The following is a 20,172-nucleotide window of genomic DNA, read 5'->3' on the forward strand; positions in this document are numbered from 1 at the left end:
ATTAGACTGATGCAGCTCTTTTGTGCCTTAAGTATTGATTCATATGGAGCAGCTGAGTAACCTGCTGATTCTTCAGGCCCTGTCTTGAAAATAATTACTTGTAACATTCCAAATGAAGTTGAGTTTGCTAGGTGAAATCCCAAAATATACTGAAACATGCTTTAGAAAGTAAATTCTCATAGTCAATGCTAAGTATCTGTAGATATTTACAAAGCTTGTTTCTGATGAACTATGAAAGCAATAAAGCAGACTACAGTATAGTTGCTAGTCAAAATGACTTTGAAAAACTGATGATAGTTTGGGTGAGATTCTGATATTCTTACCAGCTTTGCAGCTTCTTATTCCTTGAGTAGTCCCATTAGGTTCTGAGAGATTATTTATGAAGCAAGGTGCTGCAGTTCATTACCAGTAAGGATATCAGAATCTTACTTAAGAAAGAAAGAAAAGGGAAAAAAAAGAGCTGTTAACTACAATTACCAGGCTGTACTAGTAAGTAATTTTCTTGGACATCATTCAATGTATTTAAAAAATATTACTCTATGATAAAGTAGCCAGCAGCACAAAAATTTATCTTTAAAAAAACCAAAAAATCTGTATTCTATTACATGGTCTAAAATCAATGTCACTGGCAAATAAATTGAAACAGATTTGAACACTACTAGATCTACTTGAAAGCCATCCTTCTAGGGGATGGTTCTGTTAGAAAAGCATAATCACATTTGGATGATGTAATTTTAAGAACTGAGACATTCTAATTGCTCCAACCAGGTAACTGGGGGTGAAAATGATGGCAGCTGAAGCATGAAATACATAGTCACTTATATTTGCAAACTATGAAATAGGCTCTTTATTGAGTGTAAGTAGCTATTAATGGGAAGATTAGACAGATATTGCTGGGATAAGGGAAGGATGATAAGATGATAGAAGTCCAGTATGTGTATGAAGGCAGCAATGGGCAAGGCCAGTATACTGCAAGGTAACAGACATTCACAATCCAAAACTCAGTGCCATGGATTAACATCAACAATGATGCTCATGACACTTTCTTCTGTCTTACTTTCTAGGGGTTTCTGCTATCTAAGGGGTTTTTGAATTATTTTGGTTCTGCCTTTTTTCTTGCATGAATAAGTCTGAAACTAAGAGAAGCTTAGTCTCTTCCCCTATTACATGTCATGTTTTCCAAAGACCGTGAACTAGCTTAACTGTCTTTAGTGTTGTGTGTCACCTCGGATATGCCTTCAAGTACCTGGCTGTAACTCCAGGCAGGCACATTTGGTGTTTGTTGACAAGAAAAACAACACAAACAAAGAGAAATAAATTCTTCTTCCAGGTTGCCAGCCTCCTAACAGCTGACTTAGAATAACGCTTGGACTTAAAATCAGGCATATGTTCAGGTACCAACCTGAGGTGAGGCTTACAATTCCCTTCTGACAAAATGTGTCTGTCTTGTCTGTGTTGGTCATTTCCTGACTTTATCCCAAACTAAACTGGGGATATGGAACACAAGACAGATGATCTCTGTAATGTTTTTATAGAGATGGCATTTTCTCACTCACTATTAACTCCACTACCTTGAAAAGAGAGAGGATGAAATGGGTCTTTAGCGCTTAAATAGATCAAGCCCAAAAGTGAATAAACCTGATCTCCTGTACCACCCCTGTTTAAGCCTGGTCATACCAACTCCGCCCAGTTTCCCTTAGTATTGCATTTGGTTTTTAAAAGAAATCATATAGCTTTCTGACAATATCAGTAATAAAATGGCATGCTAATGTGCTAAAGTGCCTTGACAAAAATTTGACAAAATGAATATAAAACACTCAAGTTCTTCAAATCACACTGCCTCATTTAGGAGTTAATTAGGTAGAACAGAGCAAAGCACTGAAAAGCAAGCACGAAACGCAGCAATTCAAGACTTCTACCAAGCAAATTTACAAACTTTCTGTTGTTAGTAGAAATCCTTTAAAATCAAACAAAGAATTAATCCTAGGCATATTTCATATGCATTAAATACTACTAATAAGTGGGATTATTATACATTACAGATAATTTAATTTAAATATTAAAGATACTGCAGTATACTCAGAAAAGCTTTGATGTTGCTTTGATTATATAAAGCACTAATTTTATAAAGCACTAGCTTTTGGAATTAAGTTCCAAGTCAGGAAGGTATGCAAAGTTTGGAAGAGTGCTAAATACTAAATCCCAAGAACATTAGCTTTCCACTCAAAGTTGACTCCTACAGACAGAAAAAAATTACAAGATGTCTGAATTCCAAAAACAACACATATCAAATTATGAGGAAGAGAGTATTCTTGCAATAACCCTACAAACCATCACCAATCTTAAGAATAACATTTAAATTGAACCGCCTCTCTCCAGGTTTTCTCATTTCACCATATTTTCATTTGCACAAATACATGTAGACCTATGATTTCGCTTAAAGCATCATATCACATCTTACAGAGTCCAAAAATTACTCATTCAAGTGTGCAACCCAAACAAACAGGCCTGCAGTGTCTCTAATTTGTTCTCAGATGTAATTCTTAGCACTGAGTTCCCTGCTGTACTTTTGATTAACCTTATTCCATTGTGCTGGTAAAAGCTTTGAGAATATAAGTCAAAGCACAATCTTCCCCCAAGACACATGAATAATTCCAAAGAAAGACTAACAGTCTAAGAAAGGCCACAACCGTAAAGGAATGTTAATTCCAGTGAGACGAGATTCTGCACTGTCATAAAGTACGTTAAACACAAGCCCACTAACTTTGATATGGATTGTTCTTCCTTCCGCCAAGGGCTGAACTCAGTATGCTGGAGTTTACCTGGTCAAAATTCAGTCCTAACACAGTGTTTACTGTCTGCTCCCAAAATAACTAAGTATAAAACCACTTTGATTTCAAACAATAGTAACAAATACTTTTTGAGAAATAGGCTAATGCACACCGTTGTTATCTTCTTTAGCAATCTCTGAAATCTCTAGTGAATCATAGAATCGCTTAGCCTGGAAAAGACCTTTAAGATCATCAAGTCCAACCGTTAACCTAACCCTGCTAAGTCCACCACTAAACCATGTCCCTAAGCACCTCATCCACACGTCTTTTAAATACCTCCAGGGATGGTGACTCCACCAGCTCCCTGGGCAGCCCGTTCCAGTGTCTGACAACGAAAGGGGATTTTGCTATGTGACCTGCACATTTAGGACTGCCCACTAGTTTTACAGATTGAGGATGCATCTTCAGGCACTGGGTTCTGAAGCAGAAAATAACACCATGTATATGGATTCTCATGCCTGTGAGAACCCTTAAGTTCAGTGGGGTTCTGTTCAAGAGCCTGTGAGAGACCACGATAAACTTTGCTTTAAACTTCCCTAGCTACGGAAATACTTTTGCATGGGCCTAATTCTACTGACTTCTTTTTTCTTTTTATTTTTTTTTAAAATAACTTTACTGGGAGTTAAGTATGTACTACGCATGAAGGAATAGGTCAAGCTTTAGGCCTGGCAAACTTCTGGCTTCTTTAACTGCTAGAAGGGGTTTATAAATCTGTTACGGAATAATATTTCATCAGAGCACTGCTAATCATCCCTTTCTAGAAAAAGGAAAAAGAAGTTTATAGTAAAACAAGTATGAGTCTACAGCTACAGGACCTACTATTGGCAGATTAACCCATAAACGTGGTCTTAAAAATAAGCACTGTCACTTACAACTTATGGTGATGCCAAGTTCCACATTATGCTTCTTTGGTAGTTTTACATGAAATGTTCCACTGCTTGGTATAACTGATTCTATAAAAAAATATTTAAAATGTTAGATAATTTATAAGGCACAGCAATTTCAAGTGCATGGAACTATACGTGTAAGTTGATGAAATCACATCAGCATCACAAGCCACGGATGAAACACAGGTGCTGAAGTGAAGAAAGTAGGACATATGAAGTATGATTTATACCTCTATTGGTAATTTCACGGTAACTCAATTTTTTTTAAAGTTTAACTGAATTTATGGAGATTGCGTGGGCCAGCAGCCAGCTGAGACTGCAGGTTTTTAGCTCGTATGCAATTTCTGTGAGCACATGTGAAAATTTTCGTGCTGGCAGATAAATTTTAATTAAAAGGACAGCAGATCAAGTCTTAAGGATTTCAGGCCTTTGTTGCTGTAGGTCTAACACATTTTTAAGTGTCCGCAAAGGTAACTGCCATGGATTTTACATCTACTAGGAAGAAAAGGAATCAAAATACCACTAACTGAGAAGCGCCTGGAGCTGACTGAGGTGAAAAACATTTGAACACACAGCACTGTATTTGAATCCTGACTTGGGCATCACTGTCAGCAAAAGCTGTGGCCTTGGCCTGAAAAGGAGCAACTGAAATCACAGCTGTGGAAACATATAAACATACACGTGGCAGGAGAGTCTAACCATAAGTATGAGTCTGCTGTCATGGAGCAAATGGGAGAAGCACAAACAAGTCCAGCAACTGAAACACATGACTTCAGTTGTATTTAAATAACTTCTCATTATTAATTTTTCTTATTTTTTAATATTTCATTTCCTGTGTATATGAATGCATATACTGTATTTGGTGCTTTTTTTAACATTATACTAGATGCATGCATGCTAGAAGACTGTACAGAATTACACCAGGAACCTTTAGCCTGCTTTTGACATCATTATTTATAATACCATTAACAATAATTACACTATGCAAAATACAGCACATCTGACATTGTCATGACTTCAGAGGAGCTACTGTCAGATGAACACAGAAGTCTTAAAAGTTTTTACTATTTACATAGTGGGGTAGTGCATATATACAACGTGTACTTGTTTGATTTACACAATTTGTGATTTTATAGATGTATTCTGTATGCTTAAACACATTACAGAAGACAGGAAAGCCATTAGTAATAATAAAGACTCACCAGCTACATTAACAATTATTTTTCTGGTTTTTATCAATTCACGTTCTATTATTTCATTTAGATTGTTGGTTTGAGATACTGTAAGTGAAACTCTTCAAGGTTTTCTGCTTATCCACCCTTTTATAATACTTTTCTGTCTAATAAGACATTTCATTAGCTGGCCTGTAGAGGATTTGTCTCAGCTCAGCAGAATATTTCTATCTCAGGGCAGAAAAACGTCCAGAAATAACTCAGAGGAGGGACTGTCACCAGATCTTACTACGGGACTTGTAATTTCTATTTGTGTTCTGAAGCATGCCGCAGGGCTACGTGAAATGAGAAAGCTGTACAAAAAGACACACATTTCAAATAGGTCACTTGAAAAGTGAATGGTGTATGTGAGAAGAAAGTCTCCACCTTGGATCCCTAACAGTTGCAATGTACTTGGGATTTATTCCTTCACTTCTCTTGCAAGACAGAATAACAGTACATTCATACCTGCAACATCAAATTCTATTTCCAAAGTGACCTTGTTGGTGATAGAGGAGTCTCTCAGCAGTTGATTGGCCTCATCAAATGTGCTGTCTTCTGTCGGGATACCGTTTATTGCCACTATTCTGTCTCCTATTTGCAGCACCCCACACCTTGGTACACAATGATACAAACAATCACCAGATGTGCATGTTACCAGAACCAGCAATATCAAACACATTCAACCTAACCTTGAAGACGTGTGGCATGGCAGCTCAACAGTCTACCCAGGCACAGAGGGAGACAGAAGCTGCTGCTGCCCCTTTGCACCAAGACACTATCAAGCATGCCCAGTATGAGGCCCAGAAAGAGGGGCACAGCCTTCATGCTTCCACGCCATCCATGGACATAGCTTCTGAGTCTGTGCTACAGGTGTTGTAGCGCTGCAATGGCAGCTAGTACTTGCCTGTGCAACTACTATTGTTCTCATACCACGATTAAAGACATACTTAAGCGTAAAAATGCAATTGCGATGCTGCAATGAAATCATTAGTAAGTCAAAATTCTGGTATTCCCTAAGATTTGGTTCTGTACCAAAACTGAACAGAGCTGGATACAGCCTCCCCCCATGGCACGCTGAATTATTACTATTTTGACTTCAGTGATGTTTCTTTTTTTTTTTTTTTCCTTTTGCATGAATATAGCTTCCAGTCTCCTGCTGAAGGACTCTGGATGATAAAAACAGTGGTGCTTGTCATTCTTATAGTTGATCAAGCATATGAAATATCATTGTCAGAACAGACAGTTTATTACTCGCCACACTTCCATTGAGCAAAGCCCTGCAATTTATCACAAATCAAAAGCAACAAGCCCGAAGTACCCCGAGGAATGCTCACCAAAACGTACTTAGCAGTCATCTGAAAGAACCTCACCTTTCCGCTGGACTGTCAGACTCAATATAGGAAATGAGGGGTGGAGAAGACAAGGTCTCAGTAGCAAACACGCTACCCTGGAGCTGTATCCCAAACCCTACTACGGGGTCAGCTGTCAGCACTACTTCTGTGGTTTCTGTATGGACGACCTGCCCAGCCAAACCAACAGTGCTAGAGGCTAAAGACACTATAAAACAGAGCAGATCAGGAGGAAAGACATTCATACACAGCAGAAATTTCATTGCTCTTTGAGAAAATTGATTTGTACAATAAATCTAGTCAACGAAACATCTCTTTTCAAGTCAATTTAGGCTAAAGTTTATAAATTATGTATAAACAGTTATGACATATAAGAGAATAGAAAACTTCTGTTTGTATGTTAGAATGCAAAATGATAGTTCTTGTACTGAGTAAAATAAATGTTTGACACGCCCACCCCAAAAATCTCGGAACATCCTTGAATTCTGTTTGCGTTAGGTTTGAGGTGTGGATGAGCAGAATTTTCACAGGAGCTAAGGGAACAGGAGGTGCAAACCCAGCTGTTATTCAGGCCAATTCCCACAGGCTCTTTTGAACATCTGACAGCAATGCATTGTTGTTAGCAACAAAGCACATGTCCCAGGCTTGCTTGCAAGAAATAAGGATGCCTTCCTTATTATTTATTTTTAGTACATGTTTACTACACATCAGCAATTTGTCAGGCTAACAGGGTAGTGTATGTTGAACGAACCCCTCTGTTTTAGCAACCAGTATATCTCAAGAGATTGTGAGAAAAAAAGTTCTTTGGGGTCTCTCAAAGGAATTGAGGAACCCTTCTGTGAGAAACACAGCCAGCTACTTATCTACTCCTGTTTTACTCCCTCTCTCAGTTCTCATTCTTGTTCTGAAGAGGCTGCATTACAGAACAAATCAAGATAAAACCAACGTTGAGATTCAATGCAATTACCTATGAAAGGAGGAGACTGCACCTTTGGTTCTTGATCTCTGCCTAAGGGTCTATTGCATCATTTTTTGAATTCCCCCAGTGACAGACTACTGTTGTTCATTATGTGATACACAGAAAGCTAGAGTTTTTCAATTCCTGTTCAGACCAGTAAAGTAATGGTATGGTATTGTAATGATAATCCTCCAATGCCAAGGATTCTGAATGCTTTCATGTTATAAATCTATGCTATTATCTCTCCACCTATAATTTCCTTCAAGACCCATTTCTGCCTGCAGTAACTACTAAGAATTAGATAAAAGTTCAAGGTTTATCTGAGGGATAGTTTAGTTCATAGTTTATCTGAGGGATTGTTTAAGTGTGGATTTTTTTTTTCTTAGACATGGAAAAAAATTAATTATTGTTTTTACATTATAGATAATATTAGCATAGCTGTACAAAGTTGTCAGGGGTTGTAGAAGTATTTCCCTGCACCTTGAAGCTACAAGCATTAGACTTGTGCTCTGAAATAGTTAGTATAAAATCTGATTTATGTGGCACAGTTGGTGAACGCAATTCTGTTGCAAAAGTTTCACTTGCAAAGAACCTCATGAGTTTCTGTTTTCTCTCAGCAAAGCTCCTTTCAACTCTAAAACCATCTTTTCTAAATTACTGTGAATTCTCACTCATATCTTGTGTTCACTTTCCATTGTAAGAATTGTGTATTATTTCACTTATTCAATAGACTTCTTAGCGTTTCTTTTATCTGCACTAAGACATGCTCATACCCAAATGCAAATACTAATAATCTGTTCTTAGAAGTGGCCACCAGCTTTAGCACGCGAGAAATAGGTGCCCTCAGCACTGCACAGGCTAAAATATGACTAAACCAGTTAAATTCAGCGTTAATATAATACCGGATCCCCTAATGCACCTTCTGGAAATGTCTAAATTTAGGGCATCCAAGCTCAGAAAAGTTCCATTATTACTTGTTAGCCGCGTCTTTGTTTCCCATCACTTATGTGTCCATTCCTCCTCTGCAGCAGGCATCTAGCTGACACTGTAACTTTCTCACTATTTTTCTAATACCCTACCAGGAACCTATCAGGTCTTACAACATTTATTTCAGCTTTCAGGACAGCTAAGGTTTTAATTCACGTTGGGAAATTAAGTTATTATTTGTGGGATTTAAAACTCACCCTGCTAAATATTTTGATGATGTGGACACTTAAAAGTGACATTTAGGAACTACTCCTACTCCCAAAGAAAACGAAACAGAAACAGGAACAAAAAAAGCAGAGATGAAAATACCCTTTCCAAATCATGTAATAACAGCTATCTGCTAAGTCTCTATAAAATGTCACAGGTACCCAAAACCTTGACTTAGAGCCTGTTGCTGGTTTGTAACTCAACAATAATTGCAGCAAAAACCACTGCCTTTTTTGGCTGCTTGATGGATTCGAAGTTTTACAGGCCAAGAAGCAGCCTTATTGCTTTAAAAAGGGGGCATGGATGTATATGTGGTTCCAATGAACCCTGGTTGCTACTGCTAGGGGTACATTTTAGCATACTTGTATAGTTTTCGTCCAACTCTTAGCAACAGTCCTGGGGGCTGCTTTACTATATGCTCTGTAGTTATGTAAGTAACAATCCTGAATTTGAAGATTTTGTACTTGCTACTTTTATTCCTGCAGCAATATGAGAAGCAGGGCAAAATGTATTTAAAGGTATGTATATGAATTATTATGCCTGCAGTCTCCTGCTCTGACCCCTGAGAAATTGCAAAACATTCACTATTCCTCCTGGTAGTAGCTAACTTGGACGTGCTGAGAAAAGAGCACCCACGCACGTCTAAGACCCTCTGTAATTTCTACCAGATATCCAGTCCTAGCAACTATCATGTAAGTTGGTATAAAATTGTGTCTCAATTTCAAGTACTAATATGGACCTATTACAAAATACTACAGGATTTAAACTTTAACCAACTAATAATCTAAGTGTTTCCACAATGAATACCATACTTTAAAAACAAAAAAAGCAGAGGAAGAATAAAAATGGAAAACAAGTGGCATAAATAAAGCACGTGACAGCAGGGTATGCCTTCAGTTTTTACAGCCACATGTTTGGAAAGATCTGGGTAGCTAATGCAATGATTGCAAAATCATGGCCATAAAAGTCTTGTAACCCCCTTCATGAATCACATGAATCACACTTCATCATCATGAATTTTGGCACAATCACATTAAGTTATGCATGTTTTCCTAAATAATTGGCAATGTAAACTTTACAGCAGCCTTCACCAATACGTCCTTTTCTTCCCAAATGACATCCTAAAAGATTTATTAAAAGTTACATTAATAAATCTCTCAAACTATCCAACTGGATTAAAGAAAAAAAAAAAAAATCACTAAAATTAAGAGAGCATGCTGTTCCTTTTCTGTGAAAAGGACAGCAGTCGATGCTACCTGGTTCTCATGGGTCTCCCACAAAGGGAGAAGAGCAGGGTTTTCCAAGTCCTGTCGATGGATGGTGGAAGGGTACAGGACCAGTCATTCTCTATCGTGGTCACTTGTAGCACATTCAGTCCAGTGTGGGTCTCTTAAGTTGGCTGTTACTGCAGTCACAAGTACGGGTATAAGTCTAGCAACAGCAGTAAGGAACTCTGCACAGGCTGAAAAGCAAGCTCACAGAAAGGGCAAGCAAGCCTGGCTGGCCAGCCAATTCCTCCAAAGCCAGCTCTGATTCAGGGTTGCTGATATAGTCACTGCTCGTAGTGAGGCACAGACTCACTCAGTGGTGGGGCCAGTTCCACATATTTTGTAATGCTCTACATCCAGACCTCACAATGCAAATGCATAATAAAACACCCCAAAAGAAAGCCTCATCCTAATTCCTCCTAGCTAGCGATTTGTTTAATCATAGCAGCCTGTCATCCCTAGGGCCTTCTGACTTGAGGAATCTTTCAGGTGGGCTGCAGTGTTTATATGACTGTCCCACTTAAATCTAGTGTCACTGGCCTTGTTTTGAGCCTCTGCAGGACAGCAAATTGCAGGGCAAGGCTTCCTTGAAGGAAGAATATCTGAAAAATATAATAAAAGAAGTAACAGCTGTCTCCAAGATCCATAATAGGATTAGCTTTCAGGATTAACAGTCCTGTGTTGGATGGAAGAGCTGTAATATAGCACAATCGAAGAACTATTTTGTGCATCCAGCATTGTTTTACTATTCAAATCAATTAGTATTAGTGTAACATTGCTACTGTTTCTCATGTGCACATGAGGACACGTAAGAGCTGGACCCCTACTGATACTATAGCATGGATGGACACGCTATCTCCCTGTGACCCAAAAGAATGCATTAGAAGCTAACACGTCAACAGATGAGCTGTGAAAAATGGCTGATCAGATTAAAAATAAAAAAATGCACTTACAGGCAAACGTTATGTAAAAGTATTTGCTTTACAAAAGAAATAAGAACAAGCAAGCGACAAAAATCTCTGCAAGAAAGCAAAACCTCGGTTCCTCTCTCAAACGTTTCCTCTCAACTCCATAGTGACTGGCCTTGGTTGGAGGCTGCTGGTTTGCTCTGATTTTGCTATGACCATGGGAAACCTTTAATACAGAGCAGCAGTGCTGTCAGGCACAGCAGCTCAGTTTTTCCAGAGTGGACCTGTGAGCGTTATTAGCCAGAGCAGATGATTTACAGAGCAGTTCTCACTTCCCTGCTCTGGAGCAACTGAGCTGCTGAGGATCACAGGAAGACAGAGAAGCCAAAAGGAGAGATGGCAGTTACATGGAGTCTGGGAAACAACGCGCTGATATCGCCATACTCTCTTCGGCCCAGTGAATACTTTGCAATACGCAAAGTGGAACCGCCTGAAATATATCCACCCTGGCTTGGGAAATTCATGCTTTGAAACCCAGAGAATGGTCAGAAACAAGGCTATTTAGTCTTCACTGTTATTTGTTGCTCTTCCTCACAAAAATGACTGTACAGGCTATGGTGTAGATGTAAACATTAAACCACCTCCTGGGAGGTACTGTGGCAAGCTCTTCTCCTTCCGTAATGTGATAGTTGGTTGAGCTTACCAGCAATCGTTTTTTGACTATTCAACTATGAATTCTGTTCTCTGATGGAACTGGGAAAAGTTGAAAAAGGAATTTGAAAATCACTTCAGTAATGGTGTAACAAACTCTTCCAGGGGTGTCTGAAGAAAACATTGCTTTATATATTTCAGATGAGATAGTTAAGCTGCATGGCCTCTACTCATATCATTTTAGCACTGGACAAATATTTTTATGCTGATGTTTCCCTACATCTAACAGAAACTGCAATAGTTCTCTCTTCTGCCTAGTATATATATATTAATTAAGGTACTTCGTACCTTTTTTCTCTATCTTCCCCCTCCTCCACCCATTCACTGCACATTTTGAGCAAATGCTGTTACCACCTACAGGAGCTTTTGAAGTCCTTCTTTTTCATCCTCCGCCTCATCATTGTCCCACGTGGGCTGGTGGAGTAGAGGCTGCGAGGTAAGGTCCCCATGTTCAGGGAACTCAGGCTGTATGCACTCATGGAGGTAGGAGAGAAGGATGAAGACACCAAAGCTGCTGTAAGAAATCGAACACTTGGCATACAGCACTCAGTCTTCATGGAAGAGTGCAAAACATGCCTGTAACTCATCAATGAATAACACAATGTGTATGATGCACAGGAAGGGTTTGTGCATTTCCAGTAACAAAGATATTAAACCACACAGGTGAGTGACCCTAGGTAAAAGTAACGTCAGCATTTCATGAAAATACCTGCTGGAAGCTAACAAAGATACTGTAGATACAAAAAGCATATTCATAGTATACAGCTTATTTTAGGTGAAGCATGTTAAATTAAATTTTTCAACACACATCCATGAACCAATGCAGATCAATATGTCAATACACCGATTTTAGAAATGCCTTTTCATAGTAGGTAATTTCTGACAAAATATTTGTAAGCAATGCTTTCCATTCAAAGATCATGCTTTATATACACTACTCAAATCTACTGGTCTACTCATATGGCTGAAGACCTGGTTCAATGAGAATTTTCAAGCCTTTTCCTGTCTACAAAGGTTGCCTTGTTACAGAAAGGAAAAGGCGTAAAATGTCAGAAATAACCTTGGCATGGCTAGAAAAAGTGTAGCATCCATAAAACTGAAAAGGTTTTAGTGCCTGAAATGGGAAAAGCATGAGTGAAAGAAGAGGGGAGGGAAGAGGAGGAAGGAAAAGAGTAGGAGAGAATATGTCAGCAGGAAAAAGTGTGGAACATTACGAAGGCTTTTCTGAGGAGGCGTTTTCTGGAATTTCAAGGCTGGCATCCTGCAATGGTCAGGGTGGTAGGTGTTATAATGGTGGTAGGTGAGGAGGCTGCTGTGGCTGTTGGCACACGAATCCCAGGTATGTTGCCTGTTGCTTCTTTGAACCTTCACTGCCCGCATGAAGGGATGATGGAAAATCAGAAAACAAAAGGACCAGAGAAGAGGGAAAAGTAACTGAATTGCACAAACAAAAAAAAAAGTAAAAAAATTAAAATAAATTGAAAATTAAATAAAATAATAAATAACCCGATCTTGTCTTCTTACTGGGGGTGCTAACTTGAGGAACAGAAGTAATATTTTTTTCTCAGAATAAATGCTTCTGATATTTTTTTGTTTATTTTCTGGTATTTATTTTTAAAAAGATTAGTATTGAATCAATTTCTAATCTCCCTCTGGGTTTAGGAGCTAAGATTGCAAACTTTCTTAGAAAATACTAAGTTACTATGTATGACCACTAACTGAAGGTTAATAAGTCTCTCCTTGCATTCATCTACATTAAAAAATACAACCAGATACTATACATAGCACTGTCTAGAATGGAGATGTTTACTTGCCAGTCATTTCAATTTATTGCATTGACATTTTAATTTTGCCACCATCTATTGTTAGCATTATGCTATTCTGTGCAATAAACGACTTCCCTAGGCCAGCAGCACAAAAACTCTATCCTGAAGCCTGGTTAATAAAGAAAAACAAAAACCTAGAGTTCTTATTGATTAGTTGGTTGTGCATTTTAATGTTTTTTAAACTTCATCTTAAAAACTTTAAAATAATAATTTTCTGTATGAAATTAGAGACCATATTTAATTGCTGTTTCTACGTATGGGGAGTCTGGGATATGCCAAAAGCGAAGGCCAGTATTTACCAAGAAAACGGGAAGCATTTCAGCTGATGTGTCAAATACTGAAAGACAATGATTGACGTTACTTTCATTAAATACAGTCCAGTCATCATGAAATTCAGCATGGCCGTGTCCTTGCTGAACCGTAGAGGAACACTTCAAATGGGGAACTACTCAGTGAATTTTTCTCTTAAAAACACCAAGGGGTTCACCTGTACTAGGCAACTTGCTACTGTCTTTGGCCCATGAGCTGCATGACCTGTGTCTCTCTGCTGCCTGCTGTATCTATAATGGCTACAGACACATATGTTCCCATGTTGGACTTTAACAGTAGCCAAAAATCTTGACTGTTTAGGTTGGACCCACACCTTGCATTCACATCTTACTCCGTGAGACAAAATAAGGGGGAAAAGGGTAGCCACCACAGCAAACACCGTGCACTGCCAGAAGAAAAGCTATCCTTTTGTTTCACTTCATATTGCACGAGTAATGAATGATCTGCTAATTGTCTGAATATATTAACCCTCCTCTGACTCAAAAGCAACACCTGTCACTACAGGGAGAAGTACACACCAGGGAAAGGAGAGGAAAAGGAGAGTACAGGGGCCCACCATGTCCCCGCGGCCTTATAGTGCAGTTGGGACTCCGGGGGGCCCCGGCACTGCCAGGCCTGGCCCTGCACCCCAAGTCAGGGTGCCCCGAGCCTGTGTCCCTCCTTGAGAGCACCTCTGCTGTGCCCTGCCACGTGTTTGAATCAAAAGAATTATTTTTTTTAGTTTTCTCCCCCTCAACAGATAACAAAGGCGAGGGTGGGGTGCGCCACCAGTACCAGGAGGGCGCTCGGCGCCACCCGCCAGCCTGCGCCTCGGGATACCTCACCCACCCGCAACCGCGCCAGCGACCTCAGGTGCTTTGGAAAATCTCATGTCAACCAGAAAAGTCCCAGAAACAGCAGCAGTAGCCTGATACGGCCGTATGTACCTCACGGACTTATCATACCTTCTCACGTGAAACCATCTCTTTGATTACGTGCACAGACAGCAAGATGGCCAAACTTTAACTATGGTGTAAAAATTAAAATCTGGTAAGAACAATGTGGCCCGGTGGATTTTCATTATTTTCAAGTTGCTGTGAGCCTTGTTTAATCAAAAAGACTGCTTCCAGCAGGAAATTATCTAGTAGGCTTTGATTTTTTTTTAATGTTTTATTTTCATGCTGAGAGTAGAGATAAAAATGTCCTACAAAGTGGGAAGGTACACAAATTCAGTTTGCTCAGCTTATAGAAGGATAATCCCAATTCAACAGAAGTTCTGTAAAAGAAAATCCTATCGTGTGTAACTCCAGTAATTTAGCAGTAATTTGAGCTATTCCAAGCCAAGGTTGTGTACAGCAAACATAAAACTAATGGGGCAGCAAGAGAAATGAATGTTAGCAGCACAGTGTAAAGGAAGAAAACATGAAAAAAAAAATCTGATCTTTTATAGTGCTCTCCATTTTATTTTAGGGCTAAAATTTCAATTTATTTTATATACTGACTTTCCTGCCCATTTTAAATTCCTAACATGTTCCCATAAGACCAATAAGTGAGCTCAAGAGATACAGACCTAATGACTCAGCTTATCCCAGACACACAAAGGGAGCTTTTCAAACTCTGCAGCATCTAGGCCATACCACACCTGATGAAAGGCTGTTTCCAAGAGGGTCCTTGCTTCTATAAAGCATGTTACACCTTGAATTGGTCGTGATACTGGAGTAGCACCACCTGGTGAGGGGCTGGGAAGGCCTGTAAACATCATAGTTATTCTGCCTTACTTAATAACACAACTTTATTACCTTAGGGAGATTTCTCCCCAAAAGATGCGCTTACGTAGCTTTTGCAGATCCCTTTGATATGACTTTGTAACGGCCAGTTCTTAACTCTGGCACGGCAAGAGCATCACTTTTTCTAAGCATCTACACTGGGTCAAGGTGACTAGCACATTAAACAGCAACAATTTGTTTTAAATGTTGGTCAAGGAACCAACTGCTTCAAGTAATACAATCATCTATGTAAATCTTTGGCCCTGGTACTCATCTTCCCAAAAGGAACACTCTTCAAAGGTTCTTTAGCGAGCCAGAAATTGATTGTGTGACATCTTTGCTTCAAAAAAATGAAAGATCTGTTTGCAACGTACCATCATAAATGAAAAGAATGGAAATATATTGCAAAGTTTGGTCTCCATCTCATTCTGCTTCTGCAGTATCACTCCCTGCTCCTTTGCCCCTCTAACCGGCTTAAATAGAAAGGGGAAAGAGGTGCAGCTGAATAACGGAAGAACATGGTATCGCGAGTGTTACTTTTTGTTCATCCTGGTGTAAGAGAAACTAGGGTCTCCTCAGCCACTAGTTCAATATTCACCACTCTGACAAACTGACTAGACCATCGCTTATCCAGGGACAGCCTGGATCTTAGATGTCCAAGAATATTTACCATCATTGACATTTCTAGGCCTCAGAAATCTTGTCTTGGTCTAAAGGAGGCAGAAGCACAGTACCATAGGCTCAGAAAATGGTACCAGTGGTTCATGCTGCAAGACAGGTACCTGTTCTCTGTGTATTTGATAACCCTTGTTACTTCTTTGACATCCATCAACATGCGATATTTCAGACTGACTTTATGAATACTGTGAATTAGCTACTTTCTCAGGATTAGTTAGAAGACAAGACAGGCAGCCCCCATCTTCAAATACTAAGACATTTTATATATATTCGATTTGAAAATGGAAAGCCATTCACTTCAAGCATGTTGGTGTGAAATAAACATCATGGTGAAAAAGGGCTAGGATCTAGGGAACTGTTTCCAAACAAACCTTTTTCGTAAGCACTGACAATGAACCCAAAAGCCATCTCAGAAGTAATTTAAAAGGTGATGGCAATAAATAATAATGCCATTAACAAGAGAAAATATGGTGGGTTTTTGAGGTATTTTAGGGGAGAACAGGTGTTATTAATGAAGTGGTCATAACAGACTATCAAGTCAATATGCTGAAAAGAAGTTGGTTGTGGTCCTTCCTCTCCCCCCTCTAAATTTAAGAAGCAATGTAGAGATTCATTTACTGAAGTACCCAGTTGCCCCCCCAATGATTGCAACAGTAGAGTCAACAGGTGTTTTTATGTACATCTACAAGTGTGCAGAGCCATTTCTCAGTAAAACATTTCCCTCTCTATCCATAGGAATCTCAGAAGGTACATTAAGACCGAGAAAACACAGAACTTCTCAGAAACTGCAGAAGCATAGCCCGGGGAGCTGAAACAACATTTACAGACATAACTGCTGCAATAGCTTTCTTCACCATTCAGCAAGGGCAGGCAAAGTAAAACACTGAAAAAGAAAGGGGTATTTGGTGCTACAGATCCTCTTACCATGCTCTGGGCCTTTCAGTGCTAGCCGTGTCTGGTGGTGAGGAAGGATCTCAAGTTTGACATTATCCGCTGCGTTAGCCAAAAATTGCGTTGCTTCTGCTAGCGTACAGTACTCCATGCTGGTGCCGTCAATGGCCAGAATATGGTCTCCTACATGTAATGCACCACATCTACATAAAAGGGGAAAAACTCAGTATGATCAGGTATGCTTTTTGCTTGGAAAATGAGTTTTACTGCCTTCAAACTGGTCATGACAACTATAAGCATGTTCTTTTTTTTCAAGAGAGATTTGTGTTTTGTAGGCATTGTCACTGGTCAGACTTTATATTTATTAGTATAAACCTTAAAAACAATTCTGTTAATACAGTATATGCCAAGACATCACTCACAGAACTGGAATGGGGTAGCTGACTATAAAAATATGTGTGAATGGCAGCAGAATAAAATGAGAAGAGCTTAAGGAGACTCAAGTAACTTGGTCACATATCCCTCACACAAGCACCCAGTTCATCATTTTTTGAGTTATAGTTCAAACATTTATTAGTACAAAAGCTGTAAATGATGATGAAATTATGCAGTAGTCAAACAAATAATGAAACCAGGGCTAGCATGGTGACTTGAGGAGTGGGGTGGGGAGGGGGCTATCTGCTAAATCTCGCTGCACTCAAGAGACTGGCTACTGGATGAGTTGAGAAATGCAAACACAGCAGTCAGCATCCCGACGTACCAGTCAAGTGGACAGCTCCTTTAATTGGTTACCCCCTGTGAAATGGGAAAAAACAGAGGGAGAAAATTAAAGCATCCTGCACCATTGAACTGGAGAACACCCCTGGATCAATGGCCGTCACTCTCAAAGTTTCTACTGTAGGGAAAAGCCCACAGAGGAGCTGTAGACTCACTGCTACAAGTGGGTGCTACCAAAAGCACCGTTGTCAAAGAGGAGTTACAAGGTAGGGCGACTGGGGACATGCAGGAGGAATTTGCTGCTGAAACGTAATATTTAAGGGTTTTTTAGATAGAGATATGTATATAGAAATATACTGTATATGTATAAACACATACACACACACACACGCACGCACCCCAGAGAAGATCCCACGGCTCTGTTAACAGAGGCTTAGACCATTGGGGAAAAATTTCTATCATTTTTTTAATGGATTAAATGGTTTTATTTAAAGGTTTAAATGAAGTGAAAAAATTACAGCAAAATAACTCCAAAATACAGAAGCCAGTCTTCCTAATACCTCATCCATATTCTAAAATATCAGTAAAAAAATCCAGACATAAGGAGTTCCATTTCACTGTGCCACAAGAATGAGTGATATATTCTAAAAGAACACTTCAAGGTTGCAAAGCCTCGAAATTTACTTCCCCTGACAGCTGTTCCATATTGTATGCTTACTTTAAGAATTCCAGTGGATTATTTATTTTTTTTAAATACTAATCTCTGCTGCAGCATTACATTTAATAGTCAGAGCAGACCTCTAAACTTCTGTGTTGCACAGTGCAAGCAGACAGTCACATATTACACGGGGGCTGGCTTATGTCATTGAACACTATGTGAATGAGTTAAAGTAAATGGTGCCCTGGAAGTCTTAAACTCAGCAGTATGGAACAACAACCTGACAAGGTGCTAATTTTAAGACCTAGCAACCTTGAGAGCATCTGGTTCAGCTAAATTCATCAAAAATGGAAGGGTTTCTTTAAAATCAAACCAAACGAAAGTAGAAATAAAATGGATGTATGGACCTGCGGTGTCAGCCCTCTGTCACACTCACCTGTCTGCAATACTTGCAGATTTGATTTTGTCTATGACAATGACCTGTTTGTTGCAGCACATCGAGGTAGTTAGTGCAACCCCAAGAGCAGCACCGGGAGTTTTGGCAACTTCAACCAGCAGTGGCCCAGATGCTGTTGCTACTGAATCTGTTAAAATTAGACAACAAATTAGATCAGTATTATACCAATGTGGTACTTGCGCCATTTTCGTATTTCCCCACATAAAATCTCCGTGGCTATAGTATTCCTCTAACCAGACAACATGCCACACAAAGAAATTCTGCAATAGCATCAGTTTAGGTGTTAAGAATCAGCTCTTAATGTTGAAACCAATAAAAGCAAGAGGAGATCTGTGAATCTGGGATGTCAGGAAGCTTCTGAGAGTGTCAGAATCAGAGATGGACCAGATTATGTTAGCGAATCACTCTCTTGCACAACTAAGCTAAAAATCACCTGGAATTTAAAACAGGCATGCTGAAGAAACAGAATTAATAAAAAAGGTAGAAAATTATCTGAAAAAGAATATGAACTGAAGTGAATAGGTTAGAGAAGGATGCTAAATTAATTCTCAAAAAAGAAGGGGAATGTCTGTGGACAACAGCTATAATAATTCAATGAAGAAGGTGAAGCAAGGGTCTACCAGAAATCCCTCACAAAAAGAAAGGACAATTTAGGAGAAAATAGAGAAAGTGCAGGAGGCATGACAGCTAGAAATAGTAGGAGTTAAAGCAAAATGCATGTGAGGAGGTTCAGAAGATTGTTGTAATATCCTGTCACTGGATAAAGTACTGACTTGCAACAGGACACAGATAGTAAATGACCAACACTGAAAGAAGAAAGCAAAAAAATAGGAGGCAGCAAGAGTCATGATTGATGACTGTGGTGAGGAACTATGCCCAAGAGAGACAAGTGCTATACAGAACAAAGAAAAAAGAGAGCAGGCTGCTTCCTAAATGCCAAAACAAAGCGGCAGTGATAAGGGTGAAGTACATTCCGGAGACTGCCTAAGAATTCCTACTAACTGATACCCATTGATCAACAACTGATCTCAGTGGAGTAAGATACAGTAAGTGAAGGTGTCCTTTAAAGACATAAAAGACTGAGACAAAGAAAGCGATATCAGAAGCCTTTGGAGGTGCTTACAATCAGAATAAGGAAAAATGAATAAGCAAAGACATGCTGGAGTAAAGTTACCAAATGTCCTGTTAGCAAATAGGAGAGATTTGTATTCACAGAGTACTGGAGCCTGCTGTAAGAATACTAAGAAAATGTTCAACTGAGATGTCTCTCAGAAGTCCCTAAGACTGAAGTTGTAAAAGAAGTGCAGCTGGGCTTCAAAGTATGGAGGAAAAGACAGCTGTCAAGATATTAATTCAGTCTTAAATTTAGAAAATTAGCCCAAAAATCTAATTCTGACACAGAAGAGAAAGACTGTGAAAGACAGTATTATTGTACAAACTAACAAGCTATATACCATGATACAAGAAATGGAATGAGAGGTTGATTAACTAACACTCCGCTCAGGTGCTCATCCTAGTTAGAGTGCAACATAGGTAAACTGAATATAGAA

General features: G+C 39.2%; 1 protein-coding gene across 5 annotated transcripts in view; it reads right to left on the bottom strand.

Annotated features, from left to right (window-relative positions):
• The window catches only part of GRIP1 (glutamate receptor interacting protein 1), a 232,440-nt gene that overhangs the window by 30,805 nt on the left and 181,463 nt on the right, over positions 1-20,172 (bottom strand). For 2 of the 5 annotated variants that reach the window (XM_059816079.1, XM_059816077.1), the window contains exons 8-13: positions 18,602-18,749; positions 16,824-16,993; positions 11,679-11,831; positions 6,303-6,489; positions 5,398-5,543; positions 3,704-3,784 (exon numbers count right to left, since the gene is read on the bottom strand). In XM_059816079.1, coding sequence (XP_059672062.1) covers positions 3,704-3,784; positions 5,398-5,543; positions 6,303-6,489; positions 11,679-11,831; positions 16,824-16,993; positions 18,602-18,749 — 885 coding nt within the window. Of the gene's footprint in view, positions 1-3,703; positions 3,785-5,397; positions 5,544-6,302; positions 6,490-11,678; positions 11,835-12,534; positions 12,691-16,823; positions 16,994-18,601; positions 18,750-20,172 lie in introns of all 5 variants that reach the window. The other 3 variants (XM_059816078.1, XM_059816076.1, XM_059816075.1) reach the window with 2 other exon arrangements.

The sequence above is a fragment of the Gavia stellata genome, chromosome 4, assembly GCF_030936135.1.
Source record: "Gavia stellata isolate bGavSte3 chromosome 4, bGavSte3.hap2, whole genome shotgun sequence".
NCBI classification, from domain to species: Eukaryota; Metazoa; Chordata; class Aves; order Gaviiformes; family Gaviidae; genus Gavia; species Gavia stellata.